Source organism: Osmia lignaria, chromosome 10, assembly GCF_051020975.1.
Source record: "Osmia lignaria lignaria isolate PbOS001 chromosome 10, iyOsmLign1, whole genome shotgun sequence".
Classification (NCBI taxonomy): domain Eukaryota; kingdom Metazoa; phylum Arthropoda; class Insecta; order Hymenoptera; family Megachilidae; genus Osmia; species Osmia lignaria.
Window position 1 is genome coordinate 10,559,659 of NC_135041.1, and position 26,874 is coordinate 10,586,532.

Genomic DNA, 26,874 nt, shown 5'->3' on the forward strand with positions numbered 1-26,874 from the left:
GTGTGTAGACAAGTTTCGTTTTGCTACCATTTAATATATAACAATCTAAAATCGTACTTCGAAGAAATATAAAATTTCGAAGGTCAAAGATATAGAAAATATCTTAAGACGTTTACAGAAATATTTCGATAAGTTATATTTATATAAAGTTATATAAAAAATAATATTTCACGTAGAGCGTTGAATTAGGAGCGATCACCGGAGGGTTAAACTATCCTCGTCGAGACTCACCCCCTGTTCAGACTTGTATCCACCCCCGTCGTTACGTCATCGCCGCGCCAATAACTTTTATCGTCAAACGAGCTCACCGGAGTAAGTGGTTTTTTCTTTAGGGGCCATCGCGATTCGTTCGTTACCCGCCTGTAGGCTGGTAGCCCACGGCGAAAAGGGATAAAAATTCATAGGCAGCCTCGTGGAGATGTTATCGTCACCTTCCTCGCACCCTTCGTCGAAGGAAACGAAGAATGCCATCCACTCGAGCGAAGAGAACGCGACAAGTCGAGGACGTCGACGTAGCTGGCGACCAACCACCACGGTACACCAGGGATGCTTTCAAAGTTTTTAACCTCGATGAAAAAAACACCATCTCCTCAAGAAGATGCATCGTTACAGGGATTATCTTTCATTGTTCGTTGAAAATTTCACGTATATAGATTTCGAGATGAATATACGACGAAATAAAATAATGATTCGCTGATTTCAGATTTATAAAAGAATTTTAATTCCATTCCATTCCGTTCAGAGATATCGCGCGGTAGTAAAATCGACGGATAGGCAGGAATATATCGGGTACTCATCGGGATTAAGCACAACTGTTTCTGAAAGTGGATAAGAATAATGACTCTGACGAGAAGTTCGGGGAACTCGGGTAGAGATTTCGAGTAATTGGAGCATGCGTTTTGCGTGATTGCGCGGCGAATTAATGAGAATCCTGTGAAAGAGTGAAGAAGAGTGCAATCAGAGTTAAAGCGTCCAAGAGTCGGGACCGCTTGAAAAGTGAGAATCACTGAGTTAACGAGTTAGAGTCCGAGGGTAGGAAGAGTCAGAGAGTTTTTAATCGCATCACTTCCTTTTATTCACGCTGATTTTCATCGCGAAATTTCTTACGGTATATTTCAACTTACCTACCGACTCGAAACTTGCGACGTCTACGTGTTAAATTTTCATTCCCACCCGCGTTATAATTTTTCACATCCACATTTAACTTGCAACCCGTCAATCATCAATTGCGATTAATTTTCAAATTTTTCCAGGCCAAGTGAAGTTTAATTTACACAACTCACCGAAAGCTTATTGTACGAAACAATTATTTCGCCAGCGACTCGGAAAGCAACGTGCAAACGAAAGCTACGCGAGGTCGGCGTGCAGGAGTAACAGTTTCAAGAAGGAACAAGTTCAGACGAAATTAGTTCGACCAGCTTTCGGTTGAGAATTATTCCGCGCAAAAGACCGCGTGTAATTTGCATCAGGGGAGACGCGATTAAAATTCTTTGACCCAGTTGGCCCTCGATTCGTCGACGAGACGCGCAAACAGAAAATTTCTTTCCAAGATATCTCCTTTCCCCAATCAAAGAAACACGATTCGTCTTCTCATCCTTCTGAAAATTCCCGTCACTTGTTAAAGTATCACCACTTTAATCGATGAGTTCAAATGGTAAATGATGTAGGCATTAAAAAAAAAATTCTAATTTACAACCCCTTTCTTTCCATCCCAAGGAAAGGGCAATTCCTCCTTTTTATTCTGGACCAAAAGGAGGTGAACGTGTGTTATCCTCGTAACGGTTGTCGCGCCGTCATTCCAGGACACCATTTTAAACGATCAAACGAGGAATTCAAAGGGTAGGAGATTGAAGTGTCCTACAAACGAAAGGTCGAGTCTATCGGATCGTATAGCATCGAAGACAGCTTTGTTGCGTTCCTTTTACACGAAACAAGATACTGGAATACCTTTTGACGGTGTGTATTGACCTACCGAAGCTTTTCGCTTCGTATAGTTCAACTTGGTCAGTTTGAACTTCGTCTATTACGATAACGTATTGTGTCGAAAATTTCGATTTGTTAAAAGTGCTTTATTGTACGAAAAGGCTTTCAGAACCTCCGACATTGTGGCATCTTATTGATGCACTTATGTGTCACTGGTGTTACATCGGTAACCCTTTCACGTCGATATTATTTATTTCAATTCGAATTTATGGTAATGCACGTTAAATTAGGGGAGGTTTAAGTCATCATTTTGTTGATTTTCAATTCTGTAAATAGTTAGTCGTCAAGGAAAGGTTGTGTTAAAAACAATAGTGTCCTTACCGAAAACGCTTTCAGAAACACCAGACACTGTATTATCCCCTCCATGGTGTCTCCTGTCAAACAGAAGGTGCCAGTCAAATGACGACCCTTTCTGCCGATCACGGAGCAAAGATTTGCTTGAACGAAAGCATTCTGTGATCGCGTGGCTGCCGTCAAGGCTGGCGGGTGCGATCCAGCGCTCATTAGACGTTCCAACGAGTCCATCTCTATTCGATCTCAATAATCCTGTATCCTGTATCCCTGTATCTTCCTCAACTGATCCGTAACCGTGGATAATGGCCACTCGAACGCGAGAATCTCTCTCGATGGCCCTTCCAGTCCCTCTCCTTCTCCTCAGTGTCGATCAAGAGAATCTCGTAACACACGATCCATACACTCGGCGCAGGTAACAGGCAAGAAACATCGATACAACTATTCTCTCACTTCTCGAGGCTGCAGAGGAAATCGACGAGATACGCTAAATCGAACGACCAAGGCATCGTTTCGATGAATACCATAACCAGGCTACGCGCAGAGGAAAAATCCTTTCGATTCAATGTTTCCCGGTGCACGCGTCTTACGAATCCCACTCGAATTCAAATCCCAGCCAGTTTCATGGATCATCGATGCACCCTGCATTTTCATCCAACCTGTCCGACTCTTTCAGGCAGCTGTTCTCCGTTGCGAGCAGAAACGTTTTCAGCAAGCAGAGAGATATAGAGATAGAGAAAACTCACATGGGTGCGCGTTCCTTCGAAGCTGGTTAAACGAGAGACTTTTCAACGCGGTGCAACGATGCGCGAATAATTTCCAGGGAAAATATTCCGATCCGTGTTAGTTCCGAAGACACTCGCGAGGACACAACACGCTTCGAACTTGTACGATTCCGTTCGATTCAGCTCGGGTACACATTTTAACGAGAAAAACAGAAACGTTTCTCTGTTGCGGAAAGCTGTTTGCCGGATATTCGTCGATATTTGCGGGGAAACTTTCAGGGATGCGGGTTCAGCTACATCGATCGGAATCCCATCGATCGCGGCAAGTGCCGGCGAGCAGGAGATATCGCCACGTTTACGTCGTCTCCCTATCGATCGGACGCGAGACCACGCTCCATCATGTCCGGTACATTTGTCAAGGCGACGCGAATTCCGCTTCGTATTTCTTCCGAGTAGCCTTGTTATCGAAGATCACCGTGGTGCTGTCCGAAGGAAGGCTGATGGACGCAGGACACGTTTTATTAAGTTGCAGCGATCGCTTTGAATCGCGTAGACAGCAGATCCGATCGGTTATCTTCCTCAACTTTCATTCAACGTGAAACGAAATCGATCGTCGTTCGTTCAACTCGTTTATTCATTCAGCTTCTCTCGTGCGGGCTCAGCTATTATTCAGCTGGCAGACGAACAGAAGCCAGATCATTTCTCGAGGTGATTTACTGCGGGCAACAAGCCTGACGATTTTGCATCCTGTGAGAGATCGAGAAGACACGCTGCGAGGCTGGTGCTGCGGATTTCACGAGCGGACGACGCGGCTCGGTCGTTTGCGGCGTGGCGTAGTGTCTGATCAGCTCGCAGACCTCGTAGCACAGGAAACATATGCCTATTATCATGAACGTTTCCATCGTATCGATTACTCGGAGAACGCGTAACCGATCTCGTCTTCTATCTCCGTTCGATGAATTAATCGCGACACAGCACAGCACCAAGTTCTACGCGAAACGAAAACACCGCAATCCGCTTCGATCGAGGCCTTTCCTTTGCTCCGAGAAATGTTCGAACGATCCGGAATCAAGCATCGGGCTGAATATTAACCCTTCCGTTGTCCCACGTCACTCGAAGCGGCACGTCAGTCGTCGCGACCGCAACGAGCGGAGTGTACGGGCCGGTTGACGGGAGCGAGGTGTCGACGTCAGCGCGTCGTGACGCTGCTAACGACAACGATTGTCGCGGCGATACCAAGGGAACCGTCCTCGATTATTGCTGCCTGACTACGAGAACCCCGGCGCCGGTCCCGTCTCATCGAAGCGCGATCATCGTGCGTACCCCGCGGGTCAAACGAGGTGGTTGCACAAAGGGCGCAAAGGGTGCACACGCAAAGGGCACAGACACTCGCCGGTAGGGAACGGCGCGACGAACGAGACCAGGTGATATTCGCGTGTCCTCGTCACACGCGAGCGATACTCGCTCGTGTGAATAGCGATGGTCGAGAGGGAGCCACGTAGGGGAGGCGAAGAGGGTGGAGAAGCAAAACACAGACCATGTGGACGAGAAGCGCCCGGAGGATTCTTTGACGCGTCCTTTCACCGATGCAACATTTGGCTCTCCCTTTTCCCTCGTTGTCGAACCTCTCCGTGGGATTCGATTCTAGGAAAACGGAAGGCACATTGCCTTCTGACGGACCGAGAAGAAACTCGTACTTTCGCCAAAGTTCCGCTTTAATTCCTCGCGAGATTGAACGACACTAGTCGCCGTCTTGAACGGCGCACCGGCCAACGTGGTGCTGGTGGAACTGGGTCAACGCGGCACACGCAGTTGTCGCGATGCGACGCGAAAAACGTGCACGTAGCGAAGAAGCAAAGCGAGCGAGAAGAGGCGCGGTATATCGGCGGGCTCGCAACGGGCCAGCGTATGACTACCAGATACTCTCGGCGCGAGGGTGCGCCTTTGCGAGGGTGGGCGGGTGGAAACGAGGGATGCTGGGCGACGGCGCGGCCCGCGGCGCCACCCCCTACCCCTCTCTCTCTGCTAGCTAAATCCACCAACCCCTTCCTTCTTCTACTACTACTCCTATCTACCTCTTTCTCTTCCCCTTTCTATTCTACTCTTGCCTTCCTTTCTATCCACCACCATTCTGTCTCCTTCGACGCTGTTCTGCCTCTCCTCTTCGCCAACTCTTGAGCACCCGACTCTTATTCTTCTTCGTCTTCGCGACTCACTTTTCTTACTCGTCTTCCAGGCGTCGCGACGCGTCGCGTCCTTCTCTCTGAATTTCTCTGAATCTTACTTATTACCGAATGGATACCGCGTTCAGCTTCTTGCAAATAATTATCCTTTTCAGCGTCACGATAGAATATAATTAAAGAAAAAAAGTAACAGCCTTGCGACAAAAGAAAAATGATGGTGACTCTTTACACTTCTAATTAAGCAAATCTCTCGACGCCGGAATATATCGCGCACTTTAACATTTCACCATTTACGAGTAGGGCCAATTAGACCCGGGCGTTTCCAAAAACTGCTTACCGCTGAAAGGGTTGACAGAACGAGGGATGGTTCAACTGATAGGATGCGTCGTAATGACGTTTGCTCGACAAGTTTCGTTACGGAATTTTTATACCAAAGTAGTCCTGAGAGAATATGGGAGACGGTTCTCGTGTAATGGAATAAAGAGACGGTTCAAAGAACTCGGGGAAATTCACCAAAGGGATCGATGTAGAGAGGTTAGCTGATAGATCTAAGGAAGATTAGAGCTTTTGCATTTTTATAGCGAGCTTGATGTGGTAGAAAATATTGGCACTTGAAGGATATCGAACACACGAACTGTTTTCTTCGATTTCTTGCATTTCGTACGCATTTCATATTTTTAACAGCATATTAGCGGCACGTTTTTCACTCCATTGTACCGCACCGTACAGATGTACAGTCTTTTGTACGGATTTTTTTTTTATTCAGACCTATTCAGCTTTTAGTAATAAAGAGCAAAAGCAGGCGTTCTAGCGTGACTCTGCTCGAACGTGCTTTGAATATCTCCTTGCTGATTGATCGCAATTTCAGATGTTCTCGTTGACGTTTCGTCAGCTGTTGATTTCGATATTTCATCCAATTGGTGAATAATAAATAATTATGGTCTTTTTGTGATATGCAAAAATTGTCACAAAAAAGGCTTTAAGTAAGTGTAATTTAAGGTCACTCAAATGGGTTGACAAATTGGTAGCAAAGATCCTTAACTTCCGACTCCAGTTAATTTCTTGCGGCACGGTTTTTCGCAATCTTTCCCAACTCGTTAATGACTCGTTTTTATATATTTTATATTTATAAAATACTGTGCTAGTTTCTATCTTTCAACGTAAAATTAACGTCACAGTTCATTAAATTAAACGTCATCGAAGTACGGTTTTTCCTCTTGCGATGTTCGAACAAGACAATTGCATCGAACGACTCGAATTACAATTGACAAAAAAGAACCTATTGCAGCATGCCGTTCATAATGAACATTGAAAAGCTTTCAACGAACGAATTGCTCGAAATGAAGTCGAAGTAGATAATGGTAAACAGATCGAAACGATTGATTGGCAGGAATAAAAAGCACTCCGCTCGATATTCGATGCCGCTTGTTAAATTAAAAAATATTCGAAAAACACTTTTCAAATTGAAGAAATTCTTCGAGACGTTAAATCACAGTTGTTACATTTTCCTCGCTTAACGGAATAAAATCTCGCGAATAGAGATGAAAGATTTCTTACGCTTCGCAGCCAACTTTTCAATTTCAACGAGTGCCGCGCGGATATTACGTTAGCATCGTGGCTCAGTGATTACGAAATAAAAAAAGAAAGAAATCTCTTGTCGCGAATTCCTCGCGTTATTCTCCGTTACTTCGATCTCCCGTCATACCAATTTTTCTTTGTACTCTTTGTCCTATTCGAGGTTACGTTTCATGATTCTTCAGCATCTCCCTGCTTTTCACGCTTATGCCCCGTCGACCAACTACTGGAATCCACCGCTACTTTTTTCCTTTGTCCGCGCTCCCCGTTTCGTGCTTTCCGCTTCTTAACCATTTTTCTTCGGCCCCCTATTTGACCCGGAAACGGCCACGTCGAAGTAATCTATCAAAAACCAACTTGACTTTGCTCCTGTTTCACGCGAGCCTATCGCAATATTCGCGTGTCGATGAATTGACCCTGTTTTCTATTTACGATGCTAACAGATAATTCTACTTTTATCCGAAAAGTCGTAAAAGGGTCCAATTGAAATTGTACAATTTTCTCTTGTTTCCATGGAACCGTGAAGGTTTCATCAGTAAAAAAAAAAAAAATTCTCGTATCCTCTATCGTTAGCCTGATTGTTTTGAATGCTCAGAGAAGAAAAAAAAAATAACCAACATTCTGTTTCTAGCTGCAACTACGATTGTTTTCGGAATCCACGAGAGAAAAAGTTTCCGCTTCGAATACGTTTTCACCGATTATTTCAGTTTCCGTGCGGGGAAAAAAAAGTAACTTCCCGTTTCCCGACTGTTACGGAATTCACGAAAAACCGCGGCTCCTTGTTCTACGTCGAAGCGAATGGTAGAACTTGCAAATTTAATTAGCGAATGTACGGGAGTACGGAATTCATTTTCTCCACTGTAACCGGATGTTGTAACTTTTCATTTCTTATACGCTGTGAACTGACTTCAAATGGTTCTAAGTTCCTTGTTAAAAGAAAACATGAAATTTTCACTATTCCTCGTTATGAAACTAAACACAAACGAATTCATATATTCGGTACACTTACACTACGTCAAGTGACAAATTCACAGATAATCTTGATAGCCGATGGCTCAGATATTTGCTTTCTCGAGCAACTGTACCTGAACAACGTTTCGCAAAGTTTCGCGCCAGTTTAATTGCTCCTTAATGAACACGCCAGCCTCGAAGAAAAGTCTCTCTCTCTCACTCGTCGAGTTAACAATCTCGCTTAAAGATTAAGCGAAACGTCGCGAAACATAGGCACCACTATTATATCCAACACACAACACGGTCCTCGGCTGAAGGAAATCTAATTTTAGAGAGACCGATTCAGAGCCGGTGATAATTGAAAGCGAACTCGAGAGCACGACCGTTTGACCGTACTTCATCGAGTTTTCCTTTTCAATTACCCTGATGGCCTACAGATTTTTGCCTCCGCGAAACAATGCCGGACAGAAGGATCGATTTACGCTTAATTTGTTTGATCCAACGACCGTTTCGCGATTCGCATTCACCCCGTGTGTGTTTGTACAAAATTCACGACGAAGTCAATGGGTGCTCTTGAAAAAAGCGTCGGCTATCGATATTCGTGTTTATCGTCGAGATTCCTATTCTGTCTAGATCCGTTCGAAAGTAGGTCTCGCGTACGTTTTCCACAATGAAAAATTTATTAATTTGCGATAATTTAACAGTAATTTAACTCAAGTTTGTTGAACGCCCAGTGAAAATATCCATATATAGTCAGACGCCTTGAAGATATGATTGTTAATTATTAAAATTAAACTCTCAATTTTTTAATTTTATATTATACCAGAAATGAAAGAGAAGAATAAAGCACTCGCATTAGGTTAGCAAGCTCTTTTTCATGCTTTTTGAGTACAAAAATGTAGGTCATCTGTAAAAATGCACTCTGTCGCTGCTATTTCGGCTTCATCCCATTCTATTAGCATCAAAGGTATTGGTTACAACATCAAAAATTGAATCGCGTTTAATATTTCTCTTTTTTTTTTTATAATGGACAATTTTTTGACGAAGTGTTTTATAACGAAAGGTTTAAATGAATTAACGTGAAATGTGCTGGAAAGCACATACATATTGAAGGATTCCGTCTTGGGCCCCGAATCACAGTAAGCTCGCGTAATTACAGGTAGGCAGTGCGAACAGTGCTTGCTGGTAAGCCGATAATTGGTGCCTGTTCGGCTCAGATAAGGTCACCAGCCCGTCGGACCGGCTTCGTAGGATCTCGGAACTTCCACTTAATTGCTTCGTATTTCCAGCAATATGATTATTTGCCTCTGTTCAACGATATCGACGATCGCTTCACTAGTCGTTCCTTCTCGTTGCTTCGTGATTTTATAAAGGTATCGCTTTGCCCTTTCGCCGTTACAAAAGGTATCCTTCCAAAACAGCTTTCCCGAAAGAACGTCCACGTTTTACTGCCGTTCAATTTTTCGTTCATCTTTTGACTCTTTACAGGTTCGTGAATCAGAAAGGAAATAAAAAAAAAAAAAAAGATAGGGATGCATCAGTTTCATCCTGACTATTCGAACGAGAGGCAAACGAACGATACAGGATCAGGTATAAAGAACGATTCACGATTGAAATCGACTGTTACAACGTGAAAAACGCAACTCGTGCCAACCGTCGATAACCGAAAAGTGTATTCAATCGAAGCCGAACGAACGATAATTGTTAAATAACACGGCCAGGGATTAAGCAGACTGCGAACGAGTTAATCGAGTGAAAAATTTCCAACGGCACCGCCATCGATCACCTTCCTTTGTAAATCAGGCGAACTTTGCGCATACCGTGACAGCTTTGTTCCAAAGCTGGCCTACATAATCGCCAAGAAATACAGCCTTTCTATTGAAAGTACAGGAATATTTATTTCCCGTTAATTTTTCATTATCTTGTCTCGACTCGAGTATCACGTGGAATTAGAAGCTTTGTTTCTAATCAACAGCAATTTCAATTGAAATAAATAAACCAATCCTGGTGCAATCAAACTATTTATATTAAAAATAAAGTTTCGATAAAATTTTTATTGAAATTTTATGATAATATTGATCGGGTTCGATGTGATCAAACAGTTAACTATTCCGAGCATCGAGAGTCGCTCGAGGGCAATATATTTCTTGAAGAAAGTAAAACGGAGAGAAGTAAATATATGTACATTCGCGATGACCTGGATGCGACTTCCGGAAGTGATTCGCCACGCGGGAATATGAGTATCTGTTTGCGGAAAGAGCAGAACATAAAAAGAATTCGATACGATCGATGATCGGAGTGGTTGGAAAGATTTGCTTCATTGGCGAGAGCTTTCGATCAATACCTTCGAATCGAATTAAACAAACTCGTTCTATTGTTTAACCAACATACGGTGAGAGTTTCAGCAGCCACTATAGTTGAACGGCAAAGATTTGCAGTGGTCTCGAACGTGCTACAAAGAGAACCGATTTGATCGAGCATGCCCTTCACTTCCTGGTGTACAGTAGTTCCGTAGTCGACACACAGTCGATAATCTGTGTCGTCTACTAAGACAACAGACGGCGAAACGTTTAACCCTTTCGTCAATACTCAAAATTATACGCGTTATCGAGTTTACTATTCAATTCAGAAAAATATAATCGCGTATTCTATTTAGCAAATTAAATTTAACCAACGACGTCGGTTTATTTATCCGTAGAGCAGGTGCAAATTACAATAAAAACAGGTCTGCGGTTAAATAAAAAGCCCGTTAATTCCCGGCCTGTCAGCCACATTAAAGCTAACCAATCCATTGAAAGCCGGAACGGGGTCAGTTCCACTACCTAAAACGGTTTCATCGATAACTATGCCGAAGGCTAGCCTGCCAGCCATGGGGTGAGATATTTAACACGTGTGCCAACTCATCTGTGCCCCACACGAACGCGCCCACACACCAATACGCACGATCGTTTCAGAAACCGCGCCAGAAACGTCGTCCCGGCCGGGGCTATTGATATATTTCGACGTTTACGACTTCAAGTAACTTTGCCTAATATATGGTTAGACTTGGATTGTAAATTTCCTCGCTACCGAACCATCCACCCATTCCCTGTAACCCTTGTATTTACTTTAAACCTTCTGAACCATCATTGAAAGGGTAGCTCGTTCGATCCTTGGAAAATTCGACGGATTATCAGGTTGGTGGAAAAATAATTGTGCATTTTGTTATTTCAAGGCTGAACTTTCTCGTCTCTTTCGTGTATCCAGGAAATTACATAAAAGAAGTTTTCAGAAGTTTTTCAAAAAATCCACCCTTTTCTCTGCCATCAAATTTCGTTGGAAATTTCTCACTGCCAAATATTTTCAGAAAATCCAGGAAGTCCAGCAGGCAAACCGCGCTTCCGTCAGGTTAACCGAACAAAGAAAATCGTAACTTTCGGGGAAAATGGACAAGCGAGTAAATTTTGCAAAATCAGCGTGGGAAGAGAAAGCGACGGACACGATCCAAATTCAGTGGCTTCTGTTCCGATTATGATAAAACTCGTTAAAGAAAGTATTCGGACGAAAGGGGACGATCGAGAAACAAAGTACTTCTGTCATAGGATGGTTGGTCACAGTCGACGATTGTTACGATTTTAAAAACGTTCTTAGGAAGAGAACCAACTTCGCGTAATTTATGACGAGAACGACTCGAAGTAATTAACGGCGGGGCAAATAATTTACTTTCTTAAACGAATTCACTGTTTCGACTTAGTGGACGAAGTTTCATGCTTTCAAACAAAGTTAGCCATTCTGTGGGACTCTGCTCCGATGAATTGCTGGAAAATCCTTCAAAACGAGGCGCAATAATCTTGGAAAGTAAAAACAATGGAGAATATTAGATTCGAAAGAACTTCTCTATATTTGAAAACTCAATAATCAAACATTGCATTAACTCTAGCAATTCAATTTAAGAAATGCAATTTAAAACTGAAAAATTATTCTACACCGTCAAATGAACCTTCGTTTTTTATCCATTTCTATGTACAATCATATAAAAGTGTAATACAATTGAAAATTGTTCAGAGTTTCTTAGCTGACAATGAGTTAGCATGATGAATTACGAGTCGAACCGGCGCCGACACCCGTTTCGTTCATCTGGAAAAAGATCTCCCTCTTCCTCTTTAGTCTCGTTTCTTGTTTATCGTCGCTAGACGACGTTAAACAACACAAGAGGATCTGTGCTTGTTCGAGAAACATCGGTGTGCATTGTCACTCGACGTTAAGTCAACCGCAGTGGAGACCGGTTGAGAAAAATAGGAAATTCGAGGCGAGTTTCAATTCGATGCTGTCGCTCGCGATACGCGACACGTTGTAACACGCTTGTCACTTTTCTGTCCAATAATTCTCGGATACTAGCCGTTCCTGTACATTTATTTAACTCAACTATCGATCCATCTTTACGTGACCCATGGACGATGTTCTGACACAGGTTAGATGATTGCACTTGAATTTTGTGTAACGCGACAAGCACCTTTCGAAATTGTAACAGCAAGTGTTCGTAAAAATCAACGTCACGAAACAGACGAATGTTTTGCGAACGTGAGTGAAAAATATTATAATTAATAATTAGCTAAAATTGAAAACGTCAGAATGGAACATACTATTGTAAGATATCTAATATTCTCCGATATTAGCTTCGCGGGAAACGTAACGATTCGTTCTATTTTTTATATCCAGAGTGAAAGGATCTTTTCAGGAGCAGAGGATAACAATGCAGCTTTCCTCTGCAGAGGACTTAACGCTCGGATACGTACTTCGTTTTAATTGTCATCCTGCCACGAGCGTTACGAACACAATACACCGATAAGGGAAGAAATGGTGATAAAAGAATCGACATTCGACTGAACGAACGTGTACGTCGATATTTACTATAGAATTTCATCGATCAGAAAAATGTATCGAACCGATGCACTCAACTTTTCAATCATGTACTCACATAGTTTGGTGAAATTTGGTAAAAATTCCATTTGGATTTAAGGTACATACCTGAAAGAAAAGAAAAATACATACGTCAGTATCATGGCAAAAATTGTTCTAATTATTATGTACTTAAAATTGATCAGATTCCATTAAAATCTTCTCATGCAATTATCGCTGTTGAGAAAATCGCAAGCATCCCTTAAACGCTCGATTTCGCACGAAAGAGAAACTCAGTAGGATTTCCATCGCGATCTCATCGAAACTCTTTAGCACTCGTGAAATAGAACGCTCGCGGAGAAATAGAGGCGTGCGTTGCCACCTGTTATGCAGAAAGCTCTCGCGATTCAACGACTTACGAAGCGCCGGGAAATCCTGTAAAACGGGGATATCACGTGTTCCTTCCCAAGCCTCTTGTATTACGTACCCTATATCGCGTGGTTCTGAGCGATCTCGGGTATTTTGCGGCTTGCAAACGATACCCGGGAACGCCGCGAAATTGAGCTCGTTCGTCTTTCGCGCGACGACGTTTGCTTTAATTTTTCCATTATGGCGCCATTTTCGTCTTTTCAGTTCTTTTGTTTTTGAACATTTCCTTTTAGTTCTTTTTTTTAATTTTCAAATATATCTTGAACATATTTCGTAATAAAGTACGTATAAAGAATCCTTGTTATTTTTCTTTCAAACACTCGAATAAAATCATCAGTTCTATTACATCTACAGGATTTAATTTGCAAATTTTTCAATTAGAAATCACCGGGACCAAAGATCGTGACCTTCAAGTTTCTAATCGAGATTCCACAATTTGAAATTCTCCTGATCTCCAGCCACATTTGTCTTTTTCCTCCCGTAACTTTGTAAAATCTAACGGTGGAAAGTTCTAACGATTGAACCTCAGTTACGACGCCTTCGACTGATGGTCCCTGTTCCAGCGTTCTTCAAGATACTCCATTAAGTTCAGTCCGCAAAGCCACCTATCCTAGACGAAGCAGATCAACTAATTGATCGCAGTTCAAGCGGAATCCACGAGCTCCGAAACCAAGGAACCACACGGTTCATCCCTATTACAAGAGATCTCTTGATAGACATCGTCAGCTTCGTCCCCTACTTCATCTACGGGCTGGTTGCGGTAACAACTGACCCCCCACGGTATCCGCGGCAAGAACTTTCCGTCGGGCAAGTTTGTCGAACGTACGTGGCTCAAGGCGATCGGTACCTTCCGATGGACGATCAAGTTCCATCAAGTCGGTTAACTTCCATACCAACCGGTGATTGCATCGGTTCAACCTATTTTAAGGGACTTCCTGAAGGATCCAACATGGACAATCCTTCTGCAACCGTGGGAACAGACTGCGCCAGCTGCGACGACACGATCTGTCCTCGAACCCGTTCAGTCGTACAAATATGACCTTTCTGGCGCATCAGCTGTTCGTTCGATCGCTTCTGGTTCAACAGGGACATTCCATAAATGAGAAAAATTATTTTTCAATTATTTGTACCTATTTGTTCATGATGGTCTTCTATTTTCTATTTCTGCATGGTAAACTGAATAAACGCTGCCGGGTGAGAGATCAATTTGTATCTAACGAACGAATCGTCTAACGAGATGTTGACCAGCGACAAATATCGGTTAATCAGCAAGAAATGCGAGCAAACCTCGCGTAGAAAACAATCTGGCACAATCTTCTGGCTAGAATTTATCGCCACGAAGGCAGGTCGACGTTCCCTAAATTAGCAGCATTATTCTATGCGTGCATCGTGTTCCGAGGTCACCCGCTGTTACCAACCACGTTACTTTAGCCAGCTAAGATTGCATTAACGCCAGCAATTTACAGACGCATCAAGCAGAGGCGCACCACCCTTTTGTACGGGCTTCTCAAATAGCTGTTTCGAGGTAGCTGAATTTAACCATGCCCGTTATGTTGGTTAATGAAACGTTGACACGAATATCATATTTTTCCGAGTTAACGAGATCCCCATTCACCATCCTCGTCGTCTGGTAACAGAAATTACCAGTCGAGCCTTCCTTTATTCTCTTTGTATCTATTCCGGTGAATATGACCGGCTAAGTGAAACGTTCAAAGTGATCCTTTTTATTTCAACGTCTCTGATATAAAAGAACGTTATACCGTCTTTAGATTCTTCTTTCGACTCTTTTCAATTGAAACTCCTAACTTGACGGTAGAAGGTCGAAAGCGGAATTTTCATTCGACGAAATTAGCGAAGGAATTCAGAGTGCTAAAATTACAAAAAATAGAGAACGACTTGTATTATCAGAAATTCTGATGGATAACACGTAGCTTGTAATAAAATAGGTAACACGTGTTATCGAATAATGTCAGATTGTATCTGTGATACCTTTAATAAATCAAATCTCCACGTTCGCAACGCAGAGGTTCTTCGTGGGTTTAAAGCCGTTTATTGACGAACATCGGGGCCAAAAGAAGAGCCACGGGATCCTTTGAGGTGAACATTTAATTCGTAAGAAAAATACACCCCCGCGGGAAGGTAAACACGAATTCAACTCGTCCGTTAAAAAGGAAATCGAAGAGAAACGTAGGAAAGTTGGTCGTTGCGGAGAGAAAATTCGCTGAGACCTATTTAAAAAAAAAAAAATACCCGTCTTTCGAGGGAATTAATTTCTGGAAGTAGTAGGAATAATTTGCCAAATTTTTAACTATCGAAGGCAATGTAACGACGAATCGTAGCTGAAAAGGGAGAGAAATAAAATAGAAATGAAAGGAACAAACGAAATCTATGCTCGCGTTATTCGCAGTGCATTAATATGGGCTTAAACGCAGAACGCGTCGAAAGGGAATCGAAATTTAATCGATTCAGAGTTGCGCTTTCATGAAGTTTACCGGCAGAGTAGATGTACGATCTCAATTTCGGACGGAATCGTTGGTAGGGAATTTTGATTTCGAATCGGATGCGCACGCGTGTTCGTATTTGACGATTGATTCGCGATTAAATTTCCACGCGATGGATTGCATCGTTCGGTTATTAAAAAAGGAATTAAAACGAACGAACGAACGTCAATCGAATCCGTGTCGATTCTCTAGCAAAAATTCACCGTCAAATTAACGGATAATTGAAAACCAATTACACTTAACTTCTCTCGTGCTTCGTAACAATTAAACTGTAAAAAGGGCGACCTTGTTAACTTCACTCGACATTTATATTTAAAAATATTTACATTCGCAATATGACTGTCAACTGTAACCAGAAAATTTTCAAGTGCTGTCGGATAAAAATTCGATCAATTCCCGGATGCTTGCAATGACGTAAATGGAGCAGAGATTTTCATACATCGGATGGATATGTCAGCTGAGATTCGTGGCAACAGAATCGGGAATTTGACGAGAAGAGCTCTGCTAAGGACATTAAATCCTTTTTCAAGAAATATATTCTTACACTTCGGAAAAAATGATCCATTCAGCAGCAGCTGGTTAACTAAAAATAGCCAAACTAAACTACAATTCAATAGTATTATATTTCTTTCATTTTAAAATAAATTCTCTCATAAAGAAATTTTTACTTCGATATTCTCCACGTTGAATATTTGTTCTGTCGAGAAGATCTCTTACATGTTCAAAGGTTCGAAAAAACATTTTTATAACTCGAACGATCACGGATTACCTTGCGTATTTTTCCTCGTTTATTTTTCGTGTCCGCTCGAACACAGTACAAAGCCATGGACATTCGATGAACTTTTGAAAAAAAATAAAAATACCTCTACCTTTTCGTCGCGTTTGAAACACAGAGAAAACATTCGCATCCGTTCATTCGCGTAGCCGGAGGCGAACAGTTTCATTCAACCCCCTGTCGGTCGTTGTTTTCCTTTCGCTTCTCGTTTACACCAATTAAGGAACGGAACCGTAACTGAACAACGAAATTTCCACTACGCATCACAGTATCCCGTTAACGATCTGCCCAGTTGTCGTCCATTACTTTCCTTTTAATCCAATCGTCATCGAGCAACGCACCCTTTCTGTCTGCCATACATTTTGCCTCCGCTTCCGGTCCGTCATTCGTCTCCGACACCGACTCATTTAAAACTCGACGGACAACTCTTTAATTAAAAAAGTTTACGCCTTTTATTGACGGGTTACCGCGTCGCATTGAGATCTAATTGAAAATTACGCGGTGAATCCTTCGTGAATGCCCTTCGATTCTGGCGCACATGTGTGGGTCATTCAACAACGTATACACACAATGGTGTTTTAATTTACTTAAAAACTCATTCTCACGGAGAACTCGAAAGGAACTTTATCCAAAAATGAGAATACAAATTTCCAAACACCACAGTGTTTCGTTTTGATAAAATTTCTTTTTGAAAATGTAAATTACATTCGAAACAACGATTCCATATGTCTTTGTGCTTTTAAAAATGTTCATTAAAATGAAATCTGCACTGTACTATGAAACAAAGGATTTTTGTAAAAAAATGCATATATTTATAATTGGAATATTCATTTGCAACCTAATTTCTGCGAAACGCATTGAGTAAGAATGTATTCAGTGTAACTGAATTTTATTAATATTTATATATTCATATTTCACTGATGGTGAATCAAACAAAATATTCTCTTCGTAGAGCACTTTCATCAATTATTATTATTAAAATTTTAATAAAACGTTGGTCGTCAAAGGTTAACATGATTGATTGAAAATATAAATAAAAAGAAGTCAGTCTAGAAATAGGAATCATGAGAATGATATTATGTAGGTTGCAGTTATTCGAGTGAAAGACCAGGAGACTAATTGCTCTCGTATCTTCCTAAATCCTCGACATAATGTTCATGAATGCAACAAGAATTCATCCAGCCGCTGACTCTAATCCACGCGGTAAACTAAACTCTGGCCGAGCTAGTGTTCATCCCACTTGGCGTCTGTGCAGATTAAACTAATAAATCGCGTTAAATCCGTGGCAGCTGTAACGAAAACCAGCTTCACTTATGCTCGATGTACGATCATGAATACCTCTGGGGAACGACGTATCCAATTACCATCTTTCTAGCACTCTCAAAAGTAGTCCATGCAAGAGCGCTACCATACTCTCGTATGCATTTTTAAAAATCAGTCCCGGCAAATTTGTCGAGAACGAATGCGAGAGAGGAGCGAATAAAATAGAGATCCCTGTGTAATTTTTGATAAAGCAAACGAAGTTTCAGTGACAGTGTGCAAAGAAACATACGGAAAAAGGAAACGAACTATCATAAAATAGAGCGTTCATGGGTTCTTTTGATTTACATAACGATATGAAACACCGGTAACAACCGCGTTTTTCGTAATATTCACTGAAATTTCCGCCCAACTGGGAATAGTGCCAATTAACGATGTTAGAATATTCTTGCCTCGTTTACCCGAGCATTTTTCCATCCCATTTAATTTACATTCTTGAATACTAAAATGTTTTATCGAATCTTTCCAGGGAATTTTTTCATTAATTCGGGCGAGTAACGAAATGGAATGTAGCTTATTGTAAGAAAACGTATCTTGAAAATTCCCACCGGTACCAGTTCGTTGATTCGCGACAAACGCCTTAAAGTAATTCAGTTTTATCATTTAATCTTCGGCTGAAGCAACTGGAACGAGCAATGCCGTCGCCTAACGAACGACTGACTTTAATTAACTCGATTGTTCAACTGAACACTCGGAATTGTTCTGGGGAGTTAATCGAGCGAAAAGTCCGACCTCCTGAGCGTGCATCCGTTTCAGTGTCGAGCGAGGAAAGGTTACGTTGTTGTGTAAATATCGATAGTTGAATCCGCCGGCTTAAAGTTTCAACTAGTAATACAAGTGAGAGCACGCGAATAGTATCATGGTATTATTTGGTGCTCAGCAAAGATCCTATACCGGTTTCTACAAGTTCAGTGATAATCTAAGTAACCCGAACAAAATAATAATTATCAGATCATTTAATTGAGCGGTTGTGTTTTCGTAATTACGGTCATTTTTATTGGTCTGAAATTTCAGACTAATAAATTTTCCAATCTCTACAAAACCAACCGAAGCACACGAATTCTTTCATCCTCGAAATTTCATTTCGAAACCTGTCGCGGATTAAAGTATTAACGCACCACGCCGGAACTAATTGAACTTCTCGGGTTTCGATTTTTTACTTCCCTCCATCCTCGCCAATTTTCTTCCTGTTCGTCCTCTGATCTCTTCGTACAATCTCCTCTTTGCCGTAGGAAAAAACGAGGCAGAAAATCATAAGAGCAAAACGGAATACGAGTCGATCCTTGGTACTCGTCTGTTGGAACGTCGTCGAGGGGGTGGATGACGCGTACAAAGGCATCGCGACGCTTGGTCGAGGGCGACCAGGTCAAAGAACCTACAACCTCGGTTTTCTTTCTACCCTCTGCCTTCGCCAGCTTGGCCATTACGTTACACGATGGCTGAATGTTACGTTCCCGTGGAATGATGGCGTTATTTACGAATCGAGACGTTACCGAGGAAAACAAAAAGAAAGAGAAATATTTGTATAACTCTTGAACGATGGACCTCTGAGTCAACGATGAAATAAATTTCATTTTATACTCTGTTTTATATCCCCTTAAACCTTTTTTGAATACACGGTTTACGTGTCATTAATTATGTTTCTTAAGTTTGAGTTATGATTGACTCAGGTTCCGTTGTTCGAAGGTTAATAGAGGCTGTTCGTTCCACCGGAAAATGCTAAAATAACAAGTTTCAAATTTCCTATTTCCATGTTTTCATCAACTTGCAGCGTTTATTTGTTTTCCCGTAATAGCAATTGCAACGTTGAAAAAGGAAACAGCTTTTATTCTACTGTATCAACACTGTATGCATCGATTAGGACATTTGAAAAATATGAAAATTCTGCTTTTCCTAGTATTTGTTTACAGAAGATGGGCCAAACATATATATGTATATGTTACAAAGAATAATTGAAAAAAAAAATACTAAAATGAACGATTTGAAGCGCCAGCAGAATTTGACGAAAATCATGGGTAAAAGGGAACAGGTTGTAATCGAGCCAGATAAATCGGGTATTAAATGAAATAGCGAGAGGTCAACTTCCTCTCGACTGAAGCCGTGGGGCAGCTCGTAAAATTTCGATTCGATTGAACTGCTTAAGATTCTTAAGTGGGTCAAACTCCCGTCGCCTCGTTCGACGTACAATCTTCGATGTTTCAACGCCGTCGCGTTTATCTTTCCCTTTACTACTTTCCTTCCTCAGAGTTCATTATGAAACTTCGTAACAAAAATTACCTACTACGATCCTTTTTTTTTTCTTTTTTTTAAGAGTTACTGCTTCATTCTTCGATATGAAAGGCACATTCTATTTACTACTATCTCATTAACAGCACTCGTATATCTTTCAAACTACTTTGCAACGTTACATCCATGAAATTACATTTCCTGATTCACGTCACAGAGTGCAATTCTGAATAAGGTGGTCCAATACTTTTAGCCGACATTGCGTTTCACGCTTATGCAATTCATTTTCGTCACCGTTTCTGGGTCACCACGCGCGAGATTCGATCGTTTGCGTGCAACCGGAACAAAGGGGTAAAAAAGCGGTCGCCATGCTGGTGTTATGTACGTTCCGTTCCCTGAACAAAACCGTGTGCACCGGTGGTAACATCGCATAAAGATCCCTAGATCAAGACGGACAATGCAACGAGTCAGCAACTTTACATCAGGGAATTTTAAACAACGCGAACGTGTTTTACAAAGAACTAGCTACAGCGCTCTCTTACTCGGTGCATCCAGGTTTTGGGCATCGAACTGTGTTCAAGGTAAACACAAGATAAAAGAGGTCCCCATAGGGGATAAAAATTCTTTATGCAACCTGAATCCTTCTATTTATCAGACGAACACATCGGCCGCACGAACGTTGTTCGCTCTGCTTTTCAGCTGAAATATTATTTGCAAGCGTGTCGCGGGAGGATAATACGAAATGGTTGCACCGAGAGGGGATTTTGTTTCCTCGTTTGCGGTAATGGATGGCGATGCGACGCACACAGCATCGAGAGTGATAAAAATCGGTAACACGGTTCAGGCGTTTAATGCTCGTTGCTAGTAATTTAATGCCCGCGTTTGTTATATAAATCACGAACGTTTATAAACATTATTTTATTCCATAGTCGCTGGTATTCGACCGTTCCGACAGTAGAGAAGACTTCGCGAAGAATAACGAAACGCGACCGGCTGAATGCACAATTCGTTCGGCCGATCTGTATGCAACCGCGCAATTACCGGCTCTTGTAAACACGCCGACCGGCACGGGACGAATATAAATGGAAATTAATCGAGAACGAAGCGTCCCGGATGAAAACGTTTCATCGTGCGGGCCGGGTATTGCCGATGGCAGGCGAGGAGGGAAGAGACAGGAGGAGTCAGCAACCGACAATGCTTCTTGTTAAACTGCAGCTACCAGCCTCGAGATCGATGCACACGACTTCCGTTCTCGCCTCCACTCGTCGTGGGTGCACGTTTCCGCTTGCAAAAGACGCGACGAATACGCGACGATTCTCCGCATTTCAGCAACGTCGAACGAGAAACATTTTTGGAAAATTAAGCCCGACGAGGGAGAAGAATTCTGGATTCAACAAAAAGCAATGCGAGCTACTTCCATTTGTTTAATTTTCTGCTGGTGTATATTTAGATGGTGTAAAATCAGCGCGTTTAATGCCCCGCCGGGCAAAGCGGTCTTCAGCATACCGTGCTAGCCAGGCTGATGCAGAGATCTACTGATTAAAGTCACAAATAACCCGTTGCTTTAGCGGAGAAAAATTTTATACTAATATATCTAAATCTTCCTCTCTATATTTCCGATGCTCTACCCTCGGGAATGTTAAATTTTAATTTAGTCCGTGAAGAGGGATGAAGACAATTCATTCGTTTCAAGGAAAAAGTGAAAGATTACCGAAATTAAGTTAAATACTCGTGAAAAGAGGGACTAGTTTGGAAACTTTACTTTCTCAGATATTTTCTCTTTGAGTTCTCTCCGGGTCTTCTAACGGAGGCTCGTCTGTTAGAAAACGCAGAACAATACGTCCACTTCGAAGTTGGCCGTAGTCATACCCTCGAGCGTTTCTTGCACATAAATCTTTGCCACTTCTGTGTTCTTGCAACGTTGGACCGCCTACCAAGTTTCATCCAATGAAATCTTCACGGAGATAGTTTAGTATACTGACTTCAAGCTGATAATTCTAATCAATTTAGAATAATATTAATTTTCATTAGTAACAAATCTTAATCATTTACTATGAAAAGTTAGGAATGAAATTTGTTCGATTGATAATCATCTCCATGGAATTAATCAAAAAGTAACAGGTATCTGCGACTAGATAAAGCATTCAATTACAAAAAGCAATCTATGCGTAAATTACAGACGCGTCTGTCACGCGTGCAAGTCCATTTCCGGAATGGAAACTCGTTGAATGGTACAAAAGGTCGATGCAAGATCGCCGACAGCAAGAACTCGCGCGCCATGTCGGAAAATCATCCTGTCGGCCTCGTTACGGGAAACTGAACAAGGAACGGTCGTGGAAAAAAAAGAACCTAGTAAATACCGAATGAAAAAACAGGAACAATGGCCTGCAATCGCGCGAGAACCGTGTTCCCGTAGTCGGATGCACTTTTTTTCCCGCGGCTCTTGCTCAGTTTCCACGAACCTCGCCCCGTTCCAAGCCTCGTCTCTTTAACCGTGCACACCCCCTCGCTACCCTCAAACTCTAGCCGCGAGGCTGTAGTTATCGTGCCGTCGCACGGATTGGCGAATCTGAGCATAGAATTTAATAAAGAACCCCTACTAGTGCAAGCTGCTAGGCGGTTCGAGACACAGCCACCGGTACCAGATAAATTCGGGGTTGCTGCGAAGTTAAGCTCACTGCGGAGAATCGCGATTATCCGGCGAACAGTCTTTGTCCAGATTGATTTTAGCATTTTTATCCTTCGTTTCTACGCAATCGTAGCATCACAGTATCGTCGAAAGTATATGAAAAAAAAATATTGTTCATCCCTCGCGACGACCTTTATCCAGTATGTGTATGCAAATGAGTGTTTGCCGTTTCATTAAAAAGGATAGGAGGATGGTTCATTGGAGATAAGAGATACCTTTAAATCATGTAAACAAAAGCTCGATATACGCTTCAGGTAACGTGATCCCGATGAACGGAAAATGGATGGATCAATATGTTACGGCTCCAGCTTGCCGGCTGTTGCAAATGGAGGCCCTGTATAATCTCCCCTCTCCTCGTGATCTTAACATTTTTCAACATATTTTTCCATCCTTCGAGAGGATTTTTGGCGATTCGAAATCGCAAATATTGTTTCGAATAAATAGCGAAACAACGTTTACCCGGGCAGCTACCCTAACTGCGAAAAGGAAATAAACACGTAAAGAAGCGAATGCTCGTAAATTTTTCCACGTTCGGATGATTTGCGAGGCCGTGTAAATCTGACGGTTGAAACTAAATCTCAATACACAAAATTGCGTCTAGATGGTTGATTGTGAAATATGGAACGGAAATGGATCAAATTTCCTGCTTTTTCACGGTTCTTTCCTCGGCGAAAATTTACTGTTACACAGATATGTATCGCTACCATCGCGAAATGTTTTATCTTATTTTTTTACTTCTTCTTCTTAACAGAGTATTTAAATTTTATTATTTCAATTAACAATTTATTAAGTTATTTAATTAATAACCGCTGACACGAAAGTCTAATGAGCTTCCAGTCTACAAAATGTTAATTAACCCTTCCACGGGATTATAGGGGTTGTAACCTAAGCACGCTTTAATGCGTGTTGATACAATTACTTGAAAATTAATGTAATCCTCTATTACCTCGTCAAGTTTTTTAAACGAAGAAAATTACCTTCTACTTATTAATTCGATGAAATGGTATTTGAACAAAATTAAATTTCGAAATTCAATCAAATTCTGCATCGATACTAAATATTCTTCTTCTAATTTTTTCAATGCAGACCCGAGTGCCTGCTTTCTCTTCAAATGCTATTGTTAGTTTTAAGGATACAGAGAATGAGGACAAGAGTGGCTAGCAATCGGGAAAAACGGATAGAATAGTTGGGAGAGTCTGAAGGAAACAGCGTAGACTTGCGTAGAGCAGCGTGAAATAATTATAATCAGCTAATTATCCTTTTCCCGTTAAATATTGTAGATATATATATATTATTCACACTTATGCTGCTTGATCCTGTAAGCCTCCATTCCCACACTCACACATGTGTAAACTCTTTAAGCAAAACTATTAATGCTATTCTGGAAATGCGAACATTTGCATTTAATTGCTAAACTGAATAAACAGTATAATATTCCAGACATTTGACTGTAAAACAGTAGGAATATTGATCGTAGAATAACAGTGATTGAAAGTTTTAGCATAACATTTGCCATGCAGTTCTCTAACTCTGCTTTAAACATCCATTAACTCCTCGCTAATAAAGCGGCTTTAAAACAAACAAACAATCGTTTTTTGAACTTTGCAGAAAAGTGTTAACTCGCTGCTGTGTTAGAAAATTATTCCACCAGGGTGCAAAAGCGAACAAGGATTAAATGTATGCGTACAAAGCGCCTAGGTATGCGTACAAAGCGTTGAAAGTTTCGTCGGATTTTGAAAAGAGGTTGCGACGCGTTCGATAAAAAAAAAAATATATACGTATATAGCGTTCGTGATCGATTTTCATCCTCGACCTCACGTCCGTGTGATCGATGCGACCCGTTCCTCCCTTTCTCCTCGATTTTGCATTTCGAAAACAGTTTCAAGTTCGGAACACGAATTCCCTACGCGATTCAATTCGTTCGACGACAAATCCGCGCATCGATCATACAAGACCAGCTTGGACGTTTACAAACTCGTCCATTACGAACAAGATCGACGACAATGTAAACTACGATCAATTTGTAATTCGTAAATTATCGACGAATTACAGCATTTGAAAAAGAAATCTTAATCCTTAGACGATATGGTGGAGCGTCCCCTTAATCATAAAAAAATCAAATAAAATAGAATTTAATGGGTTTAAAAAAGAATTTATAAGTAGAATTGAATATCTTCATAATTATTTATATGTTAATATATAGTATGTTAGGAGAATTTTGTTTAGAAACCTATTAGAAGGGAGCTACTACGTGATCTGAATAATTCGCAGTAGTATAGCCATGCGATTAATCCGACAGTCTCGTGCTTGGCACGCTAGCGCCCAAAAAATCAATATAAACCCTCTAATCAGGGATTACTGAGATTTCATTTTCATTATCTAAGCTACAAATAATCCCTTTAAACACCATTTGTCCAATGTACAAAAGTCTTTAGTCTAAATTTAACAACCGGCTGTCTAAATCGGTATATTAATAGACGAGGATTAAACCAACCTGCTTAACACACGAAACTGTTGTTACGAACCCTAAACAGGCTAAATCGACCCGTCGTTCGAGGGTTAATCGTCATCTTTGCTCGGGATACCCGACAAGTGTAAGTTGTTCGAAGAGTATCGTGCGAGAAGGTATCGACACCGGAGTCTCAAGATGTATTATTACCTTGACTTAATATTGTTAAGAACGTCGCGAAGCACGTTGACGAAGAAAACATTTCACCCTGTTCCCGGTATGGTTTCTCGTGACAAAGGTCGGGCTTCGTTCCAGCGAGATTAACCGAGGTTTTTGCAAAATTCGCAAATCGCCTACATCCTCGCTTTCGCGGATCAAGCCCGACAACAGCCTGTTAATGCTTGGTAATTTTCAACGAAGGTCATACTATTCTGTCCAACCTGCTCGTATCAATCCTCGCGATAACGGTGTATGTACATGCGTCGGGATTACATTGACCGACACGATCAATCATTAATTAAAGGGTGACACGCATTGTGGCGAAATTGAATAGAGAGATTGCGATGTATAAATAAAAATTTTGCTAATATATTTTCGAGGACCTGCGTTGTAGGAGAGAGGAGAAAAGGCATTTTGTCGCGGGATCGTCTGTCAGACTCGTCAGTGGGGCTGACAACAAACGATCCCTGTCCCAGACACCTATCATACCGCAATTCGGAACTCCTACATATTCGAACTGCATGCCGGGCGACCGCTAGCGAGAACACTGATCACCGATCATATCGCCGCCACCTAGCGGTCCCCGGCCCGAAACAAAGGCGTCTATCTTCCCTTCCACTAAACGCCTACACATATAGAACGTGTTATTCATATAATTAGTTGTTCGCTGAGCAAGTATAGAGATGTTTTGAATTGATGAATAGAAAAATTCAAGGAAAATTCGATCGAACGAACGGTCCTTCATTTGGCTAAACCAGCGGTTACCAAACTACGGCCCTCCAAAGATTTTCATCCGGTCCCCGACTTTTATTTATAAATATTTCATATAAGAAACATTAATTTTATAAAATTTTATGATTTGCTTGTGTTAATAGATATTTTCCATTATAAATTCCAATATAAACTATATTTGCTTACACATGCAATGTAAATTAATGTTCTAATAGGATTTCAATAAGAATATTTATCATCCGGCTCCCATGTTTTTAAAAATTTCAATCCGGCCCGTTTCTCAAAAAGTTTGGCGATCCTTAGGCTAGACGATAATAAATGGGCGTGGTCCGATAGTCTGACCGCGGCCATTCACTCGACCAGCTCGCGAATTATCGATGAAATCATTGCATACAGTTGCGTCCGATGCAGGCTTGGAAATTCAGAGAAGCCATTATCGTTGCTTATATTGCTCGTTATATCGCGTTTCACCAACGGTCAGCCTTTTTGTTCCCGTTCGATGCGAGCCTCATTAGCAATTGAATGTAAGGGAAAACATTCCCGGATCGAATCGACAGAGCAACGTTGAAAAGGGTTTGTAACGATGGTTGCAGGGGGATGTTCGAGCTTTGTCGCGGTATTTGAAAAGGGATAATTTGCAAATAAACAAAGACAGGAAATTCGGGGTAGATGGAAACGCAATGGTATTACCGGCGTCAAGGAGCATTTCATTAACAATTTTACACTTTCATAGCGTTTCATAGAATTATTCAGTAGTTCATAAACTGAGAGAAAAATATTGAATATACACTCGTAACAAACGGACAGAAGTATTTAGAAAAAATAGCGGGGACAAGCTTTTGTTCCAGATTTTTATTGAACGTCCGGTGAAATCAATCAGAAAGGCAGGTGAAATCTTTTTGTCCAAGCAACATGTCACAATTCCTCCCGTTTCAATATCTGCAAACA

At 41.4% G+C, this 26,874-nt stretch overlaps 1 protein-coding gene across 16 annotated transcripts in view; it reads right to left on the reverse strand.

Moving 5' to 3' along the window:
• Positions 1-26,874, reverse strand: part of rg (A kinase anchor protein rugose) — a 236,647-nt gene that overhangs the window by 148,658 nt on the left and 61,115 nt on the right. For 4 of the 16 annotated variants that reach the window (XM_034339786.2, XM_034339784.2, XM_076690714.1 and 1 more), the window contains exon 1: positions 2,305-4,883. The exons of 6 other annotated variants lie outside the window; for them this stretch is intronic. In XM_034339786.2, coding sequence (XP_034195677.1) covers positions 2,305-2,508 — 204 coding nt within the window. In that variant the 5' untranslated portion in view covers positions 2,509-4,883. Of the gene's footprint in view, positions 1-2,304; positions 4,884-26,874 lie in introns of those variants that run through there. 6 more of the 16 variants (XM_034339782.2, XM_034339789.2, XM_034339788.2 and 3 more) reach the window with 3 other exon arrangements.